The following is a 15,979-nucleotide window of genomic DNA, read 5'->3' as shown; positions in this document are numbered from 1 at the left end:
ATAATTTAAGGTATTAGGAAAAGGTTTTTTTTCTATTTATTTCAATTTATTTTTGTGAGGGACCCACAGAACTGGAAATTTAAGCAAAAATGCAGCAAAGCTAAATTATGGTAGATGTCATTTTAACATTTTTCTATTTTTGTTGTTGATGCTCTAAATGTATATTTATGAATATTTAAAGAATTTGTTAGATACATATTGTGTATCGTTATTGAAAAGTCAAACAGACAACAACATTCTCAGTCCATGTTTACTTCCATAGAAAATTGTATAGGTGCCATTGATTTAGAGGTTAATGAATCCTACTGAACTGAAAATTCTGATAACTGTAACTGTGTAACTCGCCACCATAAGCACGGTTGAGGTCACCGGTCAGCTATTGTTTGTATACATAATAATTCTTAGCAGGGCCGGCTCTAGCAATTTCGCCACCCCAAGCACAGCGGCACGCTGCGGGGGGCGCTCTGCCCCTTGCCGGTCCCGCGGCTCCGGTGGACCTCCCGCAGGCGTGCCTGTGGATGCTCCACCAGAGCTGCAGGACCAGCAGACCCTCCGCAGGCATGCCTGCGGGAGCTCCACCGGAGCCGCCTGCTGCCCTCCCAGCAAGCGGCAGAGCACCCCCCGCAGCATGCCACCCCAAGCATGCACTTGGCGCATTGTGGCCTGGAGCCGGCCCTGATTCTTAGCCTGGAGGTCTGTTTATGGCTGAGGAGGACACTTGCTGTAGCAGGATTTCATAAAACCCTAGTTTTCAAAGCATTAGATTTTTCCAGACAATCTGGGATTTCAGGAAATGTTTCGTAGGACATTCCACACACTGTCAAATCTGGCTGTGTCAAAGTTCAAAAGGGGTACAGTGAATTGCTTTCTCTACTACTGATCCTCCAGAGTACTTTACATCTAATAATGATATAAGCAGCAGTTCCTACCTGCATGTCACATTCGCCTCAATGTATCCGTGTTTGCCTCATTTCCTCTTGATCACCCTGCATGTACACTTGGCTGTTTAAAATACTTTAATAATAAAACAGTCTAGAAACAGTCTTTATTTTAGCATGGCAAGGTGGATGAAGTAATATATTTTATTGGACCGACTTCTGTCAAATAAAAGATGTTACCTCACCCACCTTGTCTCTCTAATATCCTGGGACCATCATGGCTACACCACCACTTCATTTTAACATTTGTTGTAATTGTAAATCAAACACAATCAAAGTGCTGGCCTTCCAGATATTACTTATCTATAATAATCTGTCCTTTTTGCCTTTTTAGTGTCCCGGAGGTGACTATTAGCTTCCAAGGTCCACTTGTCTAGTGGTTATCTTTACTGGAACTGGTTCTCCAGTCTTTTACACCACTGTGACTCCACTGAAGTCAGTAGGTAGTAATTTCTCATGTTAGCCAAACGTCTCTTTGCTCTTACATGGCTGAGATGCAGCCCTCATGCGCAAAGACATTGGTTGAGGCCCAGTTCACTGGCTAATGGATCAACCTTTCGGAGTAATATCCTTAACTTCTACCCACAAAAGACTAATTACTACCCATCTAGTTAGGTGCTCTAAAGAGGACCATCCACAACAATTTAGCATCTTCTTGCAGTCCTGTTCTCCAAACCCCTTTCAGCAACATCTGACATTTTAAACTTGCTGGACACCTGTTTCATTCATTTCTTTAGCATACCTCCTCTCTCCATCCCTTTCTCATCTGCTCTCCCCAGTGTCAGCTCCTTATTTTATCCTATTTCTCTTGATTGATGCTTATCCTGCAACTAACACAACTTGCCCTCTTCCCTTCTTGTGTCCCCGGACTCTCATCAGATGGGCAAAGGGAGAATTTTCCATATCACTTGGTTTATTAATCAGTGCTGCAGCCTCTTCTTTGCTGGATCATCCCAGAGGGAATGTTGCTGCATACTGATTTCACATACGGAGGCTATTTCCTTCATTTAGGAGCTATTTGTGTGAATAGTTATGTTGAAGCATGCAGAAAACTCAAGCTGCCTGCCTAACAAAATGCTAAAGGACAGGACAATGTGAGCTAAAAGTCACTTTCTAAACAGTTCAGTGCTTCACCTGGTGGGGAGTAGCCCGTTTGCTGAGGATGGCTTCATGGCTGATGAAGACCAGATCCTTCGTGTCATATTTCTTCTCTTCGTGTTCATAGTAGGATACTGTAAAAATTATTTCATGAACAAAGTAAAAAAAAAACTATATAGATGAAGACATGAACAGTGAAACCTCATGCTTCAGGGCATCAGTGGATTGCTGCAGGGGCAAAGAGGAAAATTTCTCTTCACACTACCAGATACTGCCTTGTTAGTGAGGTTTTCATTTTTGATATTGGTGCCTTCCAAGACAGGATAACAGCATCATACTAGATCAACGCGCCTGTGTAGTAATTTATACCTTTCCATAAGCCTTACAAGAGCTCCATGTGTCTTTGTTTCCTCTTCCTCCCCAGCATGCACAAGGACCTGACATCTGGCCCTGCAATCTTTCCCTCCTGACATGTATTTATTTTTATTTGCTCCTGGCTTTGTAACACTCTGTAGGTCTGCGATATTATTTCCCAGTGTCTGCCAGGTCCTGGCTAGTGGAGTGTGGGGAGAATCTCTATTGAGTTTCCTTCAAGATTTTACCCGATTGTTTTACTGTAAGTCAGAGCTTTGTGAGCCAGAAGAGGCTTGGTTTGTCTGTGAAGCAGAATACCAAGTCAGTGTTTATCACCAGAACGGTGGTGGCAGTTGAGCAATGTACCATCTAATAGCCGTTTGATGGGCTTGTATGAAATGAGTTGGAGGTGATGAGGTAATAGAATAGAAAAGACACAGCCTCAGCCTTAGTGAACAAGTGACCACATCACAAGAAGCATGACCAAAATTGGCACCAATTGGCTTCCTTATTGGTAATCTCAGCAGAATTCCTCTGAATTCCTCTCTTAACCCAAAGCAGTGGTTGGTCTCTCCAGATCAGGGATGAGGCTCACAGGCCGAGAGGAGCAGTGAGTAGAAAGCGTATACTGCTGCCGTACCAGCTCTGGTAGTACAGGATGGCAGCCAGCACCTTCACTTAAAATAAAAAGAAAGCAACTCATTTTCTAACTGGTGAAGAGTCATACTGAAGTCAGACTAAGCTCCACATAGTTTATCAGGTGGCACTATTAATGTCATTGCATTCCCTGCAGCCTGCTGGCCATGTCATCCATCCTTGGAAAGATGAGGAAACTTGGCAGTTCTGATGTGGAGGACTCTGAAGTCACGGATGAGCACACAGATGGTGAGGATTCCAGTCTGGGAACCCTTGAAAGCCTTCAGGGAAGCCAGAGCACAAAGGTACAGCAGCTGCCCAAAAGCAACATCTTCGCTAGACGAGGCCGCTTTGGGATAGGGGATAGCGATAAGAACATGGCGCCCATGGACTCCTTGTACCAGATGGACCACGTGGGATCTGCTCCCGTCGTCAAGTTTAATATCAATATGGAAAGGGCAAAAATACACAATCAGTTTGCCAAGTAAGTTCCTGATATATTGGATATATATTATAACAGGGGTTTTGGGTTGCGTAGCTCAGCATTTACCCATTGCACCACAGTATTTGATTTTACAGCAGATATTTAAGTATTTCCTATGCTTAAAAGAATAGGAAATATCTTGAATACTTTGATACATTTAATGACTATTGTCTACCCTGGAGTTGTATCTCTGAATGCAGTCTACTCTCTAAATGAATCAATAGGAGCGCACTCAGTGCCTCTAGGAATCAAACTCTTTGGTGTCTTACTCAAAATTAGTGGGCACTTTTGAAAACGTTGCCCTGTATCATTTACCCAAAGCTATACAGTGAATCCGTGGTAGAGCTGGGATTGGAACTCAGGAGTTCTTGGCTCCCAGGAGCGTGATCAGATGTTAGACTTAGTTGCTTAATTGGATTTAAGTTCTTGTTTTTAACTTTTCACCAGTAAAAACATAATTTCACCAGTACATCTGCTTGTCTAAACTTTTATGATATTATAAACTGTACAATTCATATGTGTAATATTCACTAATGTGTGTGCCACTGAAAGCCAGTAATGGAAGTATAATTGTTTGGTGGTTTTTAAGAGACTTGCTTAATCCTTTATGTTTCAGTAACTAAACTTATCTTTGTCAGGCTCCTATGTACCAATTCCATTGCAAGCTGCTCAGAAAAAGCTTTCAAGTTCTATGATCGCAGAAGGATCTTTGATGCTGTGGCCCAAGGTGACACAAGTGATCTGAATGACCTGCAGATCTATCTCCATGAGACGCGGAAGCATCTCACAGACAATGAGTTCAAAGGTATCTAGTAATGTCAGATGCATCCAAATGCCATTTCCCTCTTCCAGCAGTGCTGCTGATATTAAAAGATCAGAATGGTGTTCACTTAAATACATGGTAAGACATTCCAGAGGGTTCTGCGTCATGCAGTAGTTTCCCAAAGACTGGGCAATTCTCTATAAAGACGCTGGAAATTTCAGGAAAGTTTGAGAGGTTGTTTGTGAAACCCTAAATATCCCTGGGTTCTTCCATCCATTCAGAAGATCCCAAATCCCTTGTGATTACTGCATGCCTAGGTGTCAGAGGGCAGGTTTGTAATGCCCTTTTTTATAGCCATAACCCTCTATGTTACAGAGCCGGAAACTGGGAAAACCTGCTTATTGAAAGCCATGCTGAATCTGCATGATGGGAAGAATGATACCATTCCCCTACTTCTGGAAATTGCGGAGAAGACAGGCAATCTGAAAGAGTTAGTTAATGCAGAATATACCGACAACTATTATAAGGGTAAGAAAGGCAGCTGGGAGACTGTCTGGCCTTACCTGAGCCTAAGTCTGTATAGAAAGACTGGAGATAGGCTACAAAGGACTGTCTGAGCCCTTTAGGCATTTCTCTGAATGTAACCAAGAATGAAGCTCAGGTTCTAGGAAAGCAGAACCACAAACTGCCGGAGAGCCAGCAGTCGTGTTCTTGAAATACCTGGATCACATCTGCTATTTCTGCCAGTGACATGTTTGGTTAATGTGGTCTAATTTTCTTCCTCTTCTAGATGTACATTGGTGGGATAGGGTTGGGAGCACTTTGGCTGGGGAGCAAGGAAGCCTGCATTTGCTGCCTCTGTTGTCTCCATTCTGTTGATAAATAGAGCACTTCAGTCTCCAGGGCTGTTCAATTTGTCCCTTTTCACTAGCATTGCATTAACCTCAGAAGAAGGAGCCTGTAGTGTCTGGGAGCTGTTTCTCTGTGTTATGTGAAGTGAGATTTCTGTGGTCTGATGAGTGGTTCCTTAGGTCAGACCGCTCTCCATATTGCCATCGAGAGGAGGAATATGTACTTGGTGAAGCTCTTGGTCCAAAATGGAGCAGACGTTCATGTGAGAGCCCAAGGGGAGTTCTTCAGAAAAATCAAAGGGAAACCTGGCTTTTATTTTGGTAAGGAAAACAAGGCGCATGATATGATTTCTGTCACTGATCAAGTAAGCAAGAGAGTTGTCCCAAATGTGAGCTGTTCAAATACTCCTGGTTATGGGGGACCAGATGACCCACAAATAGCAGAGGGGCTAATCTAACCTTCCCTAGTACTTCTCTAATGGGGGCTGGGATTACAAAGGAACTAAGGCAGTCAGGCATACATTTCCCACTGATATTCAGTGCAAGATGCGTACCAACCCCATTTGTCTTCTGAACTATCTCTGTATCTCTTGATGGGTTGTATCATTATTAAAGGCACCTTCTAGCCCTGCACGCAATATTTCTGTAGCCATCTATTTTCAGTGGGAAGAGGATGTTATAATCCAAGCATAATTTTTTTTTTTCTGCCTAAAACTTAATTTGTGAGGTCCAAACACAAGTCTTCCTTTTTGGGGGGGAGAAAACTCCCTTAACACATTCAGTCCTTTTAACCAAAATATATAGGGACCATTCAATGTGCATTTCTAATTTGATAATTCTGTTTTGTTTTTTTTCAACTCGTCACATGCTGGGTCCAGATAGCCCCCATGTATTGATCAGCAAGGTATGAACATTTTCACTAGTGAGGGAAATTCACCCATATTTAGAGGGCCTGCACAAGTTTTATGCAGTACTTAAGTTCATAAGGAAATACAGTTTTTACAATGAGACTAAGATTTGGTACAGTATTTGATGGAGAACTGCTCACCCGTCTGGTCATGGTGTGAGCTTTCAAACCTGCAGAGGTTTCAGATTCTCCTTCACTTTTAAGCTCATAAAGGTGACTTTTGTACATATGGTGAGTTTTCTGACCAGTGGTTCATGTTGCTTGCCATTAGGTGAACTGCCTCTTTCCCTGGCTGCGTGCACCAATCAGCTTGGCATTGTGAAATTCCTCCTCGAGAATCGGTATCATCCAGCCAATATAGCTGGCCAGGACTCTATGGGCAACACAGTTCTGCACGCCCTCGTGGAGATTGCAGATAACACCAAAGATAACACCAAGTTTGTAACAAAAGTGTATAACAACATTTTGATCCTTGGTGCCAAAATTAACCCGATGCTGAAGCTGGAAGAGATCACTAACAAGAAAGGACTGACTCCTTTAACCTTGGCTGCAAAGAAAGGGAAGATAGGGGTAGGTGGACACATACCTGTTACCCTTTCAAATGACACACAGTATAATAAAAACATTTACACTGGGTACATGTCATTACTTGCTGCCTAGGCCTAGCAGACCAAGACAGTGGAAAACTTTGCAGGACTTAATGCTGGAGTTTAAAAAGCAAAGCTTTGATGTAGTCTAGGTAATGTGTCCAAAGGGAGTCATGTAGTATCACTAGACATATGTCAGCCTAGATGGAAACAGTAAAAGTGCCCTGGCTGCTATCTCAGGTGGAGTAGAAAGTGCATCTTTGACTGGCTGACATGGCCAATTCCAAAACATTTGCCATTCACCAAGACAGTGACCTCAAAGGGATACAAAACAGGTGCCTCTAGATGTTTGTTTTAGGTTTGAGAGGCCAAAGATAGTCACAAATCTTAACTGGAAGAGACCAGAGAGACACTTCTTTGTGCTACCGCATTAGTCCATTTGCCACATTCATATTGCCCCATTGCCCAGAAGCCAACGAGATCACTGGCTTTTGGATATTGCAAGCTGTGAGCTGTACAGTATCCCAATGGCTTGACATCAGTGCAGTTAAGCCAGGGTGCAATCTGAATTCCTGTGTTACTGAGAAACTGAATAACAAAAAATCTACCACACCTGAAATGTTGGTTATATTATTCTTCTATGATCAGATTTTCGCCTATATCCTTAGACGAGAGATCAAAGAGCCTGAGTGTAGGCATCTGTCTAGGAAGTTCACCGAATGGGCCTATGGACCCGTCCACTCATCTCTTTATGACCTGTCCTCCATAGACACGTGTGAGAAAAACTCAGTGCTTGAGATTATTGCGTATAGCAGCAAAACACCAGTGAGTATGAAACCTCCTCTACACTTTCTTAGTGGGTTCAGTGGTCAGCTGTGTTCTGTGTAGTGCGTGTCTCTGAAGGTTTGCACCATTTTGCAGAGCTTTGTTACAAGTGAATAGTGATCAGGAACAGCGCAGAGATGTAATTTCGTTCTTGGCACGAGTCTATGCACTCACGTTCCTTTTGCCCACCTGAGTGTGGAAGCTAATCCTGGGACTCTTTATTGCAAATATTCTCCTTTGGCTTGAAGCCAGCTGTACCGTTCACAGGAGTGCTCGCTCAGACAAGTAAGGGTACAGTCATACCATTCAGCAAGCCTCTGTGTTGTATGTCATTCCCTGGCACTCCTTCGGGCTCCTGAGAGAAACATTTTAGTTAGAGCAGGGGACTGGGAGTCAGGCCTCCAGGGTTCTGTTCTCAGCTATGCTCCTAACTCACTGAGCAACCCTGGACAAATCATTCTACTTTAGTTTCCCTATCCGTGAAACTGGGATAATGATACTTCCCTGCCTTTCGGGGATTGGAGAATATGTTCACTGGTGTGACGATGGTGCCCGTGGGAGCCAGATGAGGTCACTCAGTTAGGGTGAACTGCAAACAAAACAGGGTAAACAAACCCCAGAAGCTGGTGGTTATTCCAATACTTAGATTTACCAAGCTAGCACAAAACAGCTTCTATAGTACCTTACTGGTTACTCAAAAGTCCAAATAACGCTGTTCCCTTAAAGTACCCAGCCTCAGGCCTCCATCCAGACACACATCGGATATGATGACGATGATTACTGAGAATCTTATCTCAGCATATAAATGAAAAGGTTCTTCCAATCCCAAAAGATTAGCCACACACCCAGGTTCAATTATAACTTAGATCTTACCCAAAATACACGCTTATAGCTAATTTTATTAACTAAGCTAAAGTTTATTTAAAAAAAAAAAAAAGACTGTTGGTTAAAAGATCAATTTACATACAGACTTGAATTCAATTCCTGAGGTTCAGATACATAGCAGAGATGAGCTTGTAGTTGCCAAAAGTCTTTTTAGAAATAGTCCATAGGTTATAACCCAATGTCCATATTCAGGGTGACTCCAGTCAGTGACTGGGGATCTCAATCCTTGTGGCTTAAGGTTTCCCCCTCTTGAAACCCAAAGCAGATCTGAGATGAAGAACGATCTTGTCCCAGGGTTTTTATACATTTCCAGCAGCCTTTTGGCCTGAGAAAACAATAGGCTTAACTTTCCTTCTTCCAAACATCATGGCAATTAGCACAGGATAATTTATCCATTAAATAGTTCAGATACAGGTTACCACAACTTTCAAAGAAACATACAGACAATAATACTATTTCACTCAAGTATCTTCCTAAATGTTAATATTCCTTTTTTTGTCTTTGAATCAAAGCTATAGTAATAGACAAGACTTGTTTGCTCAGGCCTTGTGATGTAAGCGAACATCTACCCTTCTACCTCTAACAATGCCGACTTGCATTTCAAAGTTCTATTCATTTACATGTTTTCCTAACAAGTCTGTAAAGTTCCACAATGGGTCAGGTCAGTCTGTGAGTTAATTAACTCTTTCTGGCCCTCTCACCTTCCAATGAAATATTATATTACACTCATGTCACACTGGGGACAATGAGATTTCATTTACTGTTGTCAAAGACCTTTGGCAGGTGCTCTCTCATCTTATATGTGTATTGTCTTCTTTGGGACTCACATTCCTTCTCTCTCTCATCCCCCTCGCAGAATCGCCATGAGATGCTGCTGGTAGAGCCCCTGAACAGGCTGCTGCAGGACAAGTGGGACCGATTCGTCAAACGCCTATTTTACTTCAACTTCTTTGTTTATGCTATTCACATTATCATACTCACCATAGCCGCCTACTACAGACCTGTGGAGAAACATGGAAAGGTACTTCACTGGTCATGCTCTTCAGTGTGACCACCCCGGGGATGAATTCCCAGGCCTGCCAGTCATGTTATTGGTTCCAGAGCTTTAACAGTTCTTCCTTCTTACCCGAGTGAGGGGGAGAAGAAGTGCAGAGGAAGGATTCCTCCTCCAGACCCTCCTTGGAGAATGGAGGAAGCAGTGCTTTTAGGGACCAATCCTAGGGGAAACCAAGCACTTTCAACTGCTCAGCTGACAGTCCTTTTCCATCTTCAGCTGTGCTGATCCTTTGCTCCTGTGTTATGCAGCCTCCCTTCAAATTTGAATACACCACCAAGGAGTGTTTTCGTGTCATTGGAGAGATCCTGAGTGTGCTGGGAGGTCTCTATTTCTTTTTCAGAGGGGTAAGAGCTTTGACATTTCTCCTTAGAGCCATGTGGATAGGTGGGAACCAAAAATAGGTGCCCCCTTTGATTTGGGCTAGCTGCTATTGGAGTCCATCCCTCACTCGAAAGCTACAGATAGCTCCTGGCCATGGCATTAAAAACTGTCAGGTTTCTACTGAGTTACAAAGCTAAGGTGCAGTTGCCTATCATCCTACTATATGAGAAGGCAGACCCTACAAAGTCCAGGAGTGCCTGAGCACAGACACAAGCCTAGACAAGGCTTAAGAGGGTATTGAATATAGCCAGGGCCTGCACCATTAAGGACTTTAGAGATCATCAGTACTATTTTAAACACAAACTGCTACAGTATGGTGGCCAGCATAAAGAACACACAGCAAGTGCAATGTGATCACAGTTGCTCAAACCAGTGAGCAAATGGGCTGCTGCTCCCACAGAAGCTGGAAGCTTCAGAGTAGTGCTACACTGAGGGGATAACTATAATTGAGGCTCATGCTTACTGGAATGTGTGTTGCTTTTGAGAGGTTCTTGTGGGCTAACTTAGGGTTAGCTGTTTCCCTTTTCTCAGCTTGGACTCGGCTCAGCAGACCTCCCTAGCACTTAGCGGGGCAATGGTTGCAGCAGTATTTCCAACAAGTTTGACCCAGATAACAGTCAGCACTTAGATACAGAACGATGGGTCCCCGGGAAGATTCACAGTGGAAATGTACTTGCCAACCTGAAACTGGCTTTTTGTCTCCCTTTTTTGCAGATACAATATTTCGTGCAGAGGCGGCCCTCATTAAAGACTCTGCTAGCTGACAGTTACAGTGAGGTTCTTTTGTAAGCTTCTCAGCAACTTCTTTATTTGCATTTGAATGTGGCATTTAAGAGCCTGCGGGACTCATGACCTTGGCTTGAGCCAGGCATTGCATGTACAGGCTTTGAAATAAGCATAGTGCTTTTCATCCCCCAGTTCTCTTAGCACTTTACACAGGTGGCTCCAGGTCATAACCCTCATTTACAGGTGGGGAAGGTGAGGTGCTGAGAGGTTAACTGTCTGGGTCCTGCAGCAGAGTCAGGAATTGATCCCAGGACTCTTGACTTGCAGTCTAATGCCCTGTGCACTGGGCCATGCTGAAACCTCTCTTGTCCCCAGTGGTACCTTCCGCTTTATGCTATTGGAGATCTTTCCCTTCCCCAGTCGGAAGGCTGCTACAAAGGGCAGCTCCCTGAACTGCTGCCAGCTCTGTGATGAGAGAGAGGGAGTGCCAGAGAGAGCAGTCCTCGAGGACAACAGAGAATTGTGGCTTGTCTTGCTGACATCCTGCAAGGCAGAAGAACAGCAGCTGGGTTGGAGAAACAGGGGTATGTGGGAAACTCGGGAGTTATTAAGGGGAGAAGAATTGTGGAGGGTGCAGAAGACAAGTAAAGCATGAAAGGAAAGAATCTTTCAAGGGATGGAGGTAGGCCTAAGAGGACATGTCTGTCCAGATGGGTTCTAATGTGCTTTTGAGGAGTTCCTGAGTCCACTCTCTATGCCTTCATCCCTCCTTTCATGCCTGCCTGGGAAGATCTGCACTGTGCTTGAACCATGTTTGTCTTTCAGCTTTGTTCACTCGCTGTTCCTGTTGAGTTCAGTGGTGCTGTACTTCTGTGGCCAGGAACTCTATGTGGCATCCATGGTGTTCTCCTTGGCACTGGGCTGGGCTAACATGCTGTACTACACCCGAGGCTTCCAGCAGATGGGGATTTACGCTGTCATGATTGAGAAGGTCAGTCTAGAGAGCAGCTGGCAAGCCCTGCTGAATTTTCACAGGCCTGGAAAGTACCACTGCCGACTCAACCTTACGGTTTAAACCAGGGAGAGCAGCTTTATTTTCACCTTCAGGGGAAAATCTACTCACTGTTGCCAGTGAGTCTGAAAAGGCTAGTGTCAGTTAACTCTACTCTCCTCGATTTATTTTCAGGCCTTCTCCACAAAGAAGTCTGACCTCTTCATGTGGTCTAGCCAAGTAGTCTATAGAGGGGGACAAAGAACCACACTGTCTTAGCTTGATTCACACATGAAAGGTTGAAAATATATTTGGCATTAGATATACTGCATATGCATCCAATAGGTTTTATGAATAATGCAAAGGAAATGTTCTCTATATTGAAAGCCAGTACTCGAAAACTCAGTTATGATGTAAGGCAAGAGCAGTGGGTTCACACTGTATAGTTCCTTCTTGGAGCCAAATCAGGACTTTCCACCACTCTTGGTTGCAGTTTGTGTTAGATTCCTATAAAATGTTCTGTTTCCATGTTGCAGATGATCCTGAGGGATTTATGTCGCTTCATGTTTGTCTACCTAGTATTTCTCTTGGGATTTTCTACAGGTAATGTCACTCTGGGAGTTATTTTTTCTTAGAGAATCAACGAGATTTAGCAAAAATTACCTTTTCAGTTAATTTAGAATTCCCTTTACCAACTAGAAATTAAGAAATCTACATCACATCCGTGTACAAAATCTCTACCACATAAAAAAAATGAAGAATACTACTACTTACCATTAAAATGAGTTTTTTACCATAGATCTCAAAATAATGCCAAGCAGCATTATTCCCATTTCACAGATGGAGAAACTCAGACACCACATTTTCAAGTTATCTCTAATTTTGGATGCCTCCATGTTGGGTCCCCAACTTTAGAATCCTGGGGACTGATTTTTCAGAGCTGCTGACTCCCCACAATTCCACCTGCAGTTGATGGCCATCAATATATTGTGTCTAATCAGATACATCTTTGCAAGTTTTTCATTGTTTTCAAAATGAGCATGGTCTCCTGAGTATCTTTTTCTTGTATACATCACTCTTCCCATTTGCAACAGCTGTGGTGACTCTGATTGAAGATGATTATGAGGGACGTGAAAATGACAGCTGTCCCTGCACCCGATCGGGCCCGCTGAAGTGTGGCCGCACATCATACAACAATCTGTATTACGCCTGCCTGGAGCTGTTTAAGTTCACCATTGGCATGGGAGATCTAGAGTTCACTGAGAACTACAAGTTTAAGTCTGTCTTCGTCATCCTGTTGGTCCTCTACGTCATCCTCACCTACATTCTCCTGCTCAACATGCTGATTGCGCTGATGGGGGAAACTGTGAACAAGATCGCACAAGAGAGTAAGAGCATCTGGAAACTCCAGGTTTGTTGATCCCCCAAGGGTTCTGGTCTTCATGTTGGAACTAGAAAGAGAACTTAGGGGATAAGCGCTTTAAGGGGAATCTAGAGGGACTGGCATGTTTCTAAACTTGCAGATTTTCATGTCTTTCATAGATTCTAGGACTGGAAGGGACCTCGAGCGGTCATCGAGTCCAGTCCCCTGCCCTCATGGCAGGACCAAATACTGTCTAGACCATCCCTGATAGATAGATAAATGTCTCAGTCTTTCTATCTCCTGATTCTTTACCCATGAGCACAAGCCTGTATGACTGTCCTTGGTCCCTTTCCTCATCTAGTGTATGATGCACTGTTTAAGCAGATGTTCTTGGTATATACTGAATATTTCACAGATGTTTGCAGTTTAAGAAAATAAATATTTTTATTATTAGACAATAACAGAGTAAAAAACCTGAAGGCATTTAGGCTCTCGACACTGGAAAACCATGATCAGAATACAAAAAAATAGAGATTATGCATTGGAGGAAAGCAAGTGCCTTCTGCCAGGTTTGCAGATAATGCCATGTCAGCTTTTGTGTACGAAAAGAAACCCTGTAGTTCTAACTACATAACAGTAGTCATCCATCATTTTAAAAGACACGCTTCTAGAGAAATTTTATGTTTTGTGGTTGGTATGATCATTGCCCTAGGCTGACAATGCTGGTGAAAATTCAGGGATTCTTGTTTTATAAAGAAAGGACTCAACATTTGTATAAATATAGCTAAATGCCAGCTGTTCCCCACTCTCCTTGCCTTTTTCAATTGGTAGAGAGCCATCACCATCCTGAATATCGAAAACAGCTATCTGAACTGCATGATAAGCTCATTCCAATCCGGAAAGCGAGTCTTAGTGGGAACCACACCTGATAACAAGGACGATTACAGATGGTGTTTCAGGTAACCTGGTTTATCTTAAATAGATAATCTTTTACAGAAACACATCTACAGGCCTGGGATGGCTCAATAACTAGTAATGGGATGTAGATCTCTTAAACATAGGGTGACCAAAAATTACACTAAGTGATGGCTGTTCAGTGGCATGAGTGAAATGGATTCCTAGTCCAATTTGCAATAGACTTGGTCCAGCCTGCTGGGTCTGAGATGCCAGAATGCCAAGCAGACCTTCTATATTAAAATAGCAGCATTATGTCCTCTCATCACTGTCCGTCTCAAAACAGCATCATAGCTCAACTGGTAATGAACAGATACTGCAGCTGAGCCTTTTTCTTTCCATATCTGATTCTACGTTGCTTTACTTCTTGGGCCACTGTGACACAAATTTCTCAGTGTGGAGAATCCTAGCTAGAGTGCAGAGATTGAGTATCTGACCTATGCAACAGGGACGTCTATGGCATTCCCCTGCCAAACCATGAAGCACTGGCAGAACTGTTACACAGCAGGCCTGCGATAGCCCAAACTCTTCCTTGTGTGGTGATTGGCCAGTAGATCTGCATACTCATCGATTCACCAGCCAACCCTCTGCCCTGGGACACAAGGACAGAGTGTGACTATGGAATCCCTTGGTGTTTCTCTGCATAGTATGATATAAATTTAATTGAGTCAGGTAGATTTCTCCTCAGATGAATGTTACAGAATTCTGTATGGGCAGTTGCCTTGGTCCTCAGGCTGAGAGTGGCCTTTTGCAAATATCCAGTAGATGGTGAATTTTATTTGGTATATTAGGGACTTTAAAGCTCCCTGTGGGTTTAATGTTCTGTATTAATCAGCCACGACGATGAGGCCAGCACCATTCTCCAACACATTACTTCACAAAAATTCCAGGATTATTGCTGTGCACCTTGAGTGTAATTACAATTCTACAAGAATTATCTGAGTAGCTTGTCCACATAGGGAACTGGATGCGTGACAAATTTATACTGTGCATACGGTCCTTGAGACTCTAGATCCTTTTCTGGACAATAAATTAGATCCCTTTCAACATTAAATCACTTTTGTTCTCTCTCCAGAGTCGATGAAGTGAACTGGTCCACATGGAACACTAATCTGGGCATAATCAACGAGGAGCCTGGATACTGCATGGGCTTGAAGCGAAACTCAAGTTTTTCTTTTAAGTCAAGCAGAGGTGAGGAATCCAGGCATGAAAACCCTCTGGTTCTTCCCATATTCTGACAGTATTAGACTATACATTTGGTTATAGAGGCAGCATAATGCAGTGCAAGTTTATACATCTCTCAGTGAGATTTCGAAGAGCTACATGAACCGCTGTTAAATGAACACAGTGGGCAAAAGGATTAAAACGAACTAACCCTTTATTCATTTTGCAGTTTTATTCTTTGGAATTCTCTAGCTCTCTCCAGTTCCTCACTCTGGATGTTTCCATGGTAATGACTGGCACTCCTTGGCAGCAGTGTACCACAGGAGCCACCTTGTCATGCCCCAACCCCATAGTGCAGTAGCTCACTAGTCAGCACAGAAGAACCCCAGTTCATCGATCAGTGGGTGTACTTGTCAGCTTAAAAGAATGGAAAACTGACAGAAGAATAAAACTCTTAAAAGAATAAAATTTTCACTTGTGCTTTATATTATATCAGCTTCCCTCTGTGTTGGAAACCAGGAATATTCTGGTCTGTTTCTATAGGAAAAAAACATTAATAGCCACTTTGCTTATAAGTTTCAGGGAAAAACTGGAAGACCTTGGTTCCACTTTTGAGAGATGGGAGCAGGCGAGAGGAGGCACAGAAACAACCAGAAGAAGCCAAGTTAAAACCCATTTTGGAACATGATTATGAGCCTGACAACTCTGGGGCAAGGAAGTCTGTTTAGCTTTTTTTGTTTGTTGTTGAATATAATTGTTCTTAAGAAGAAGGTTAAATATAATTGTTTTTAAGTGTATTGTCTGTGTTCACAGACAATGGACTTGGAGCTCTTTATGAGAACAGAACATTATGGCAAAAGGGCTGAGGAAGTTACTGTATGTAATGATTCATTAAATATGCTAAGTAAACAACTTGTTAGTTAAGACCATGTTTCCATAAATTGGTCATTATGCCTCCATTACTGGTTAGATATCTACCTCCAATCAACCACACTAGAAGGCTCTCTCTTGAGCT

The 15,979-nt window shown here is 43.0% G+C and overlaps 1 protein-coding gene across 2 annotated transcripts; it reads left to right on the top strand.

The window, feature by feature from the left end:
- Positions 1–1,838: 1,838 nt before the first annotated feature.
- On the top strand, positions 1,839–15,895 carry TRPV1 (transient receptor potential cation channel subfamily V member 1). Of its 2 annotated transcripts, XM_032785574.2 has the most exons (15): positions 1,839–3,510; positions 4,149–4,315; positions 4,649–4,801; positions 5,305–5,445; positions 6,303–6,601; positions 7,267–7,443; positions 9,185–9,349; positions 9,634–9,729; positions 10,481–10,551; positions 11,318–11,483; positions 12,020–12,086; positions 12,578–12,894; positions 13,678–13,805; positions 14,876–14,991; positions 15,541–15,895. In XM_032785574.2, exons 1-15 carry the CDS (start codon positions 3,194–3,196, stop codon positions 15,690–15,692), a joined length of 2,532 nt encoding a protein of 843 aa, XP_032641465.1. In that variant the 5' UTR covers positions 1,839–3,193; the 3' UTR covers positions 15,693–15,895. The 2 variants fall into 2 exon arrangements, with proteins under 2 accessions (XP_032641465.1, XP_032641474.1); XM_032785583.2 differs by lacking the exon at positions 7,267–7,443.
- The last annotated feature ends 84 nt before the right edge of the window (positions 15,896–15,979 follow it).

The sequence above is a fragment of the Chelonoidis abingdonii genome, chromosome 20 (assembly GCF_003597395.2).
Source record: "Chelonoidis abingdonii isolate Lonesome George chromosome 20, CheloAbing_2.0, whole genome shotgun sequence".
Lineage (NCBI taxonomy): Eukaryota > Metazoa > Chordata > Testudines > Testudinidae > Chelonoidis > Chelonoidis abingdonii.
This window is presented reverse-complemented; position numbering and strand designations above follow the sequence as displayed.

Excerpts from the sequence above, each read along its gene's own strand:
- TRPV1 (XM_032785574.2), top strand. The coding sequence starts at position 3,194 with ATGTCATCCATCCTTGGAAAGATGAGGAAACTTGGCAGTTCTGATGTG. Across the intron at positions 4,316-4,648 it reads CACAGACAATGAGTTCAAAG|AGCCGGAAACTGGGAAAACC; the intron begins GTATCTAGTAAT and ends TCTATGTTACAG. Across the intron at positions 12,895-13,677 it reads AGAGCATCTGGAAACTCCAG|AGAGCCATCACCATCCTGAA; the intron begins GTTTGTTGATCC and ends TTCAATTGGTAG.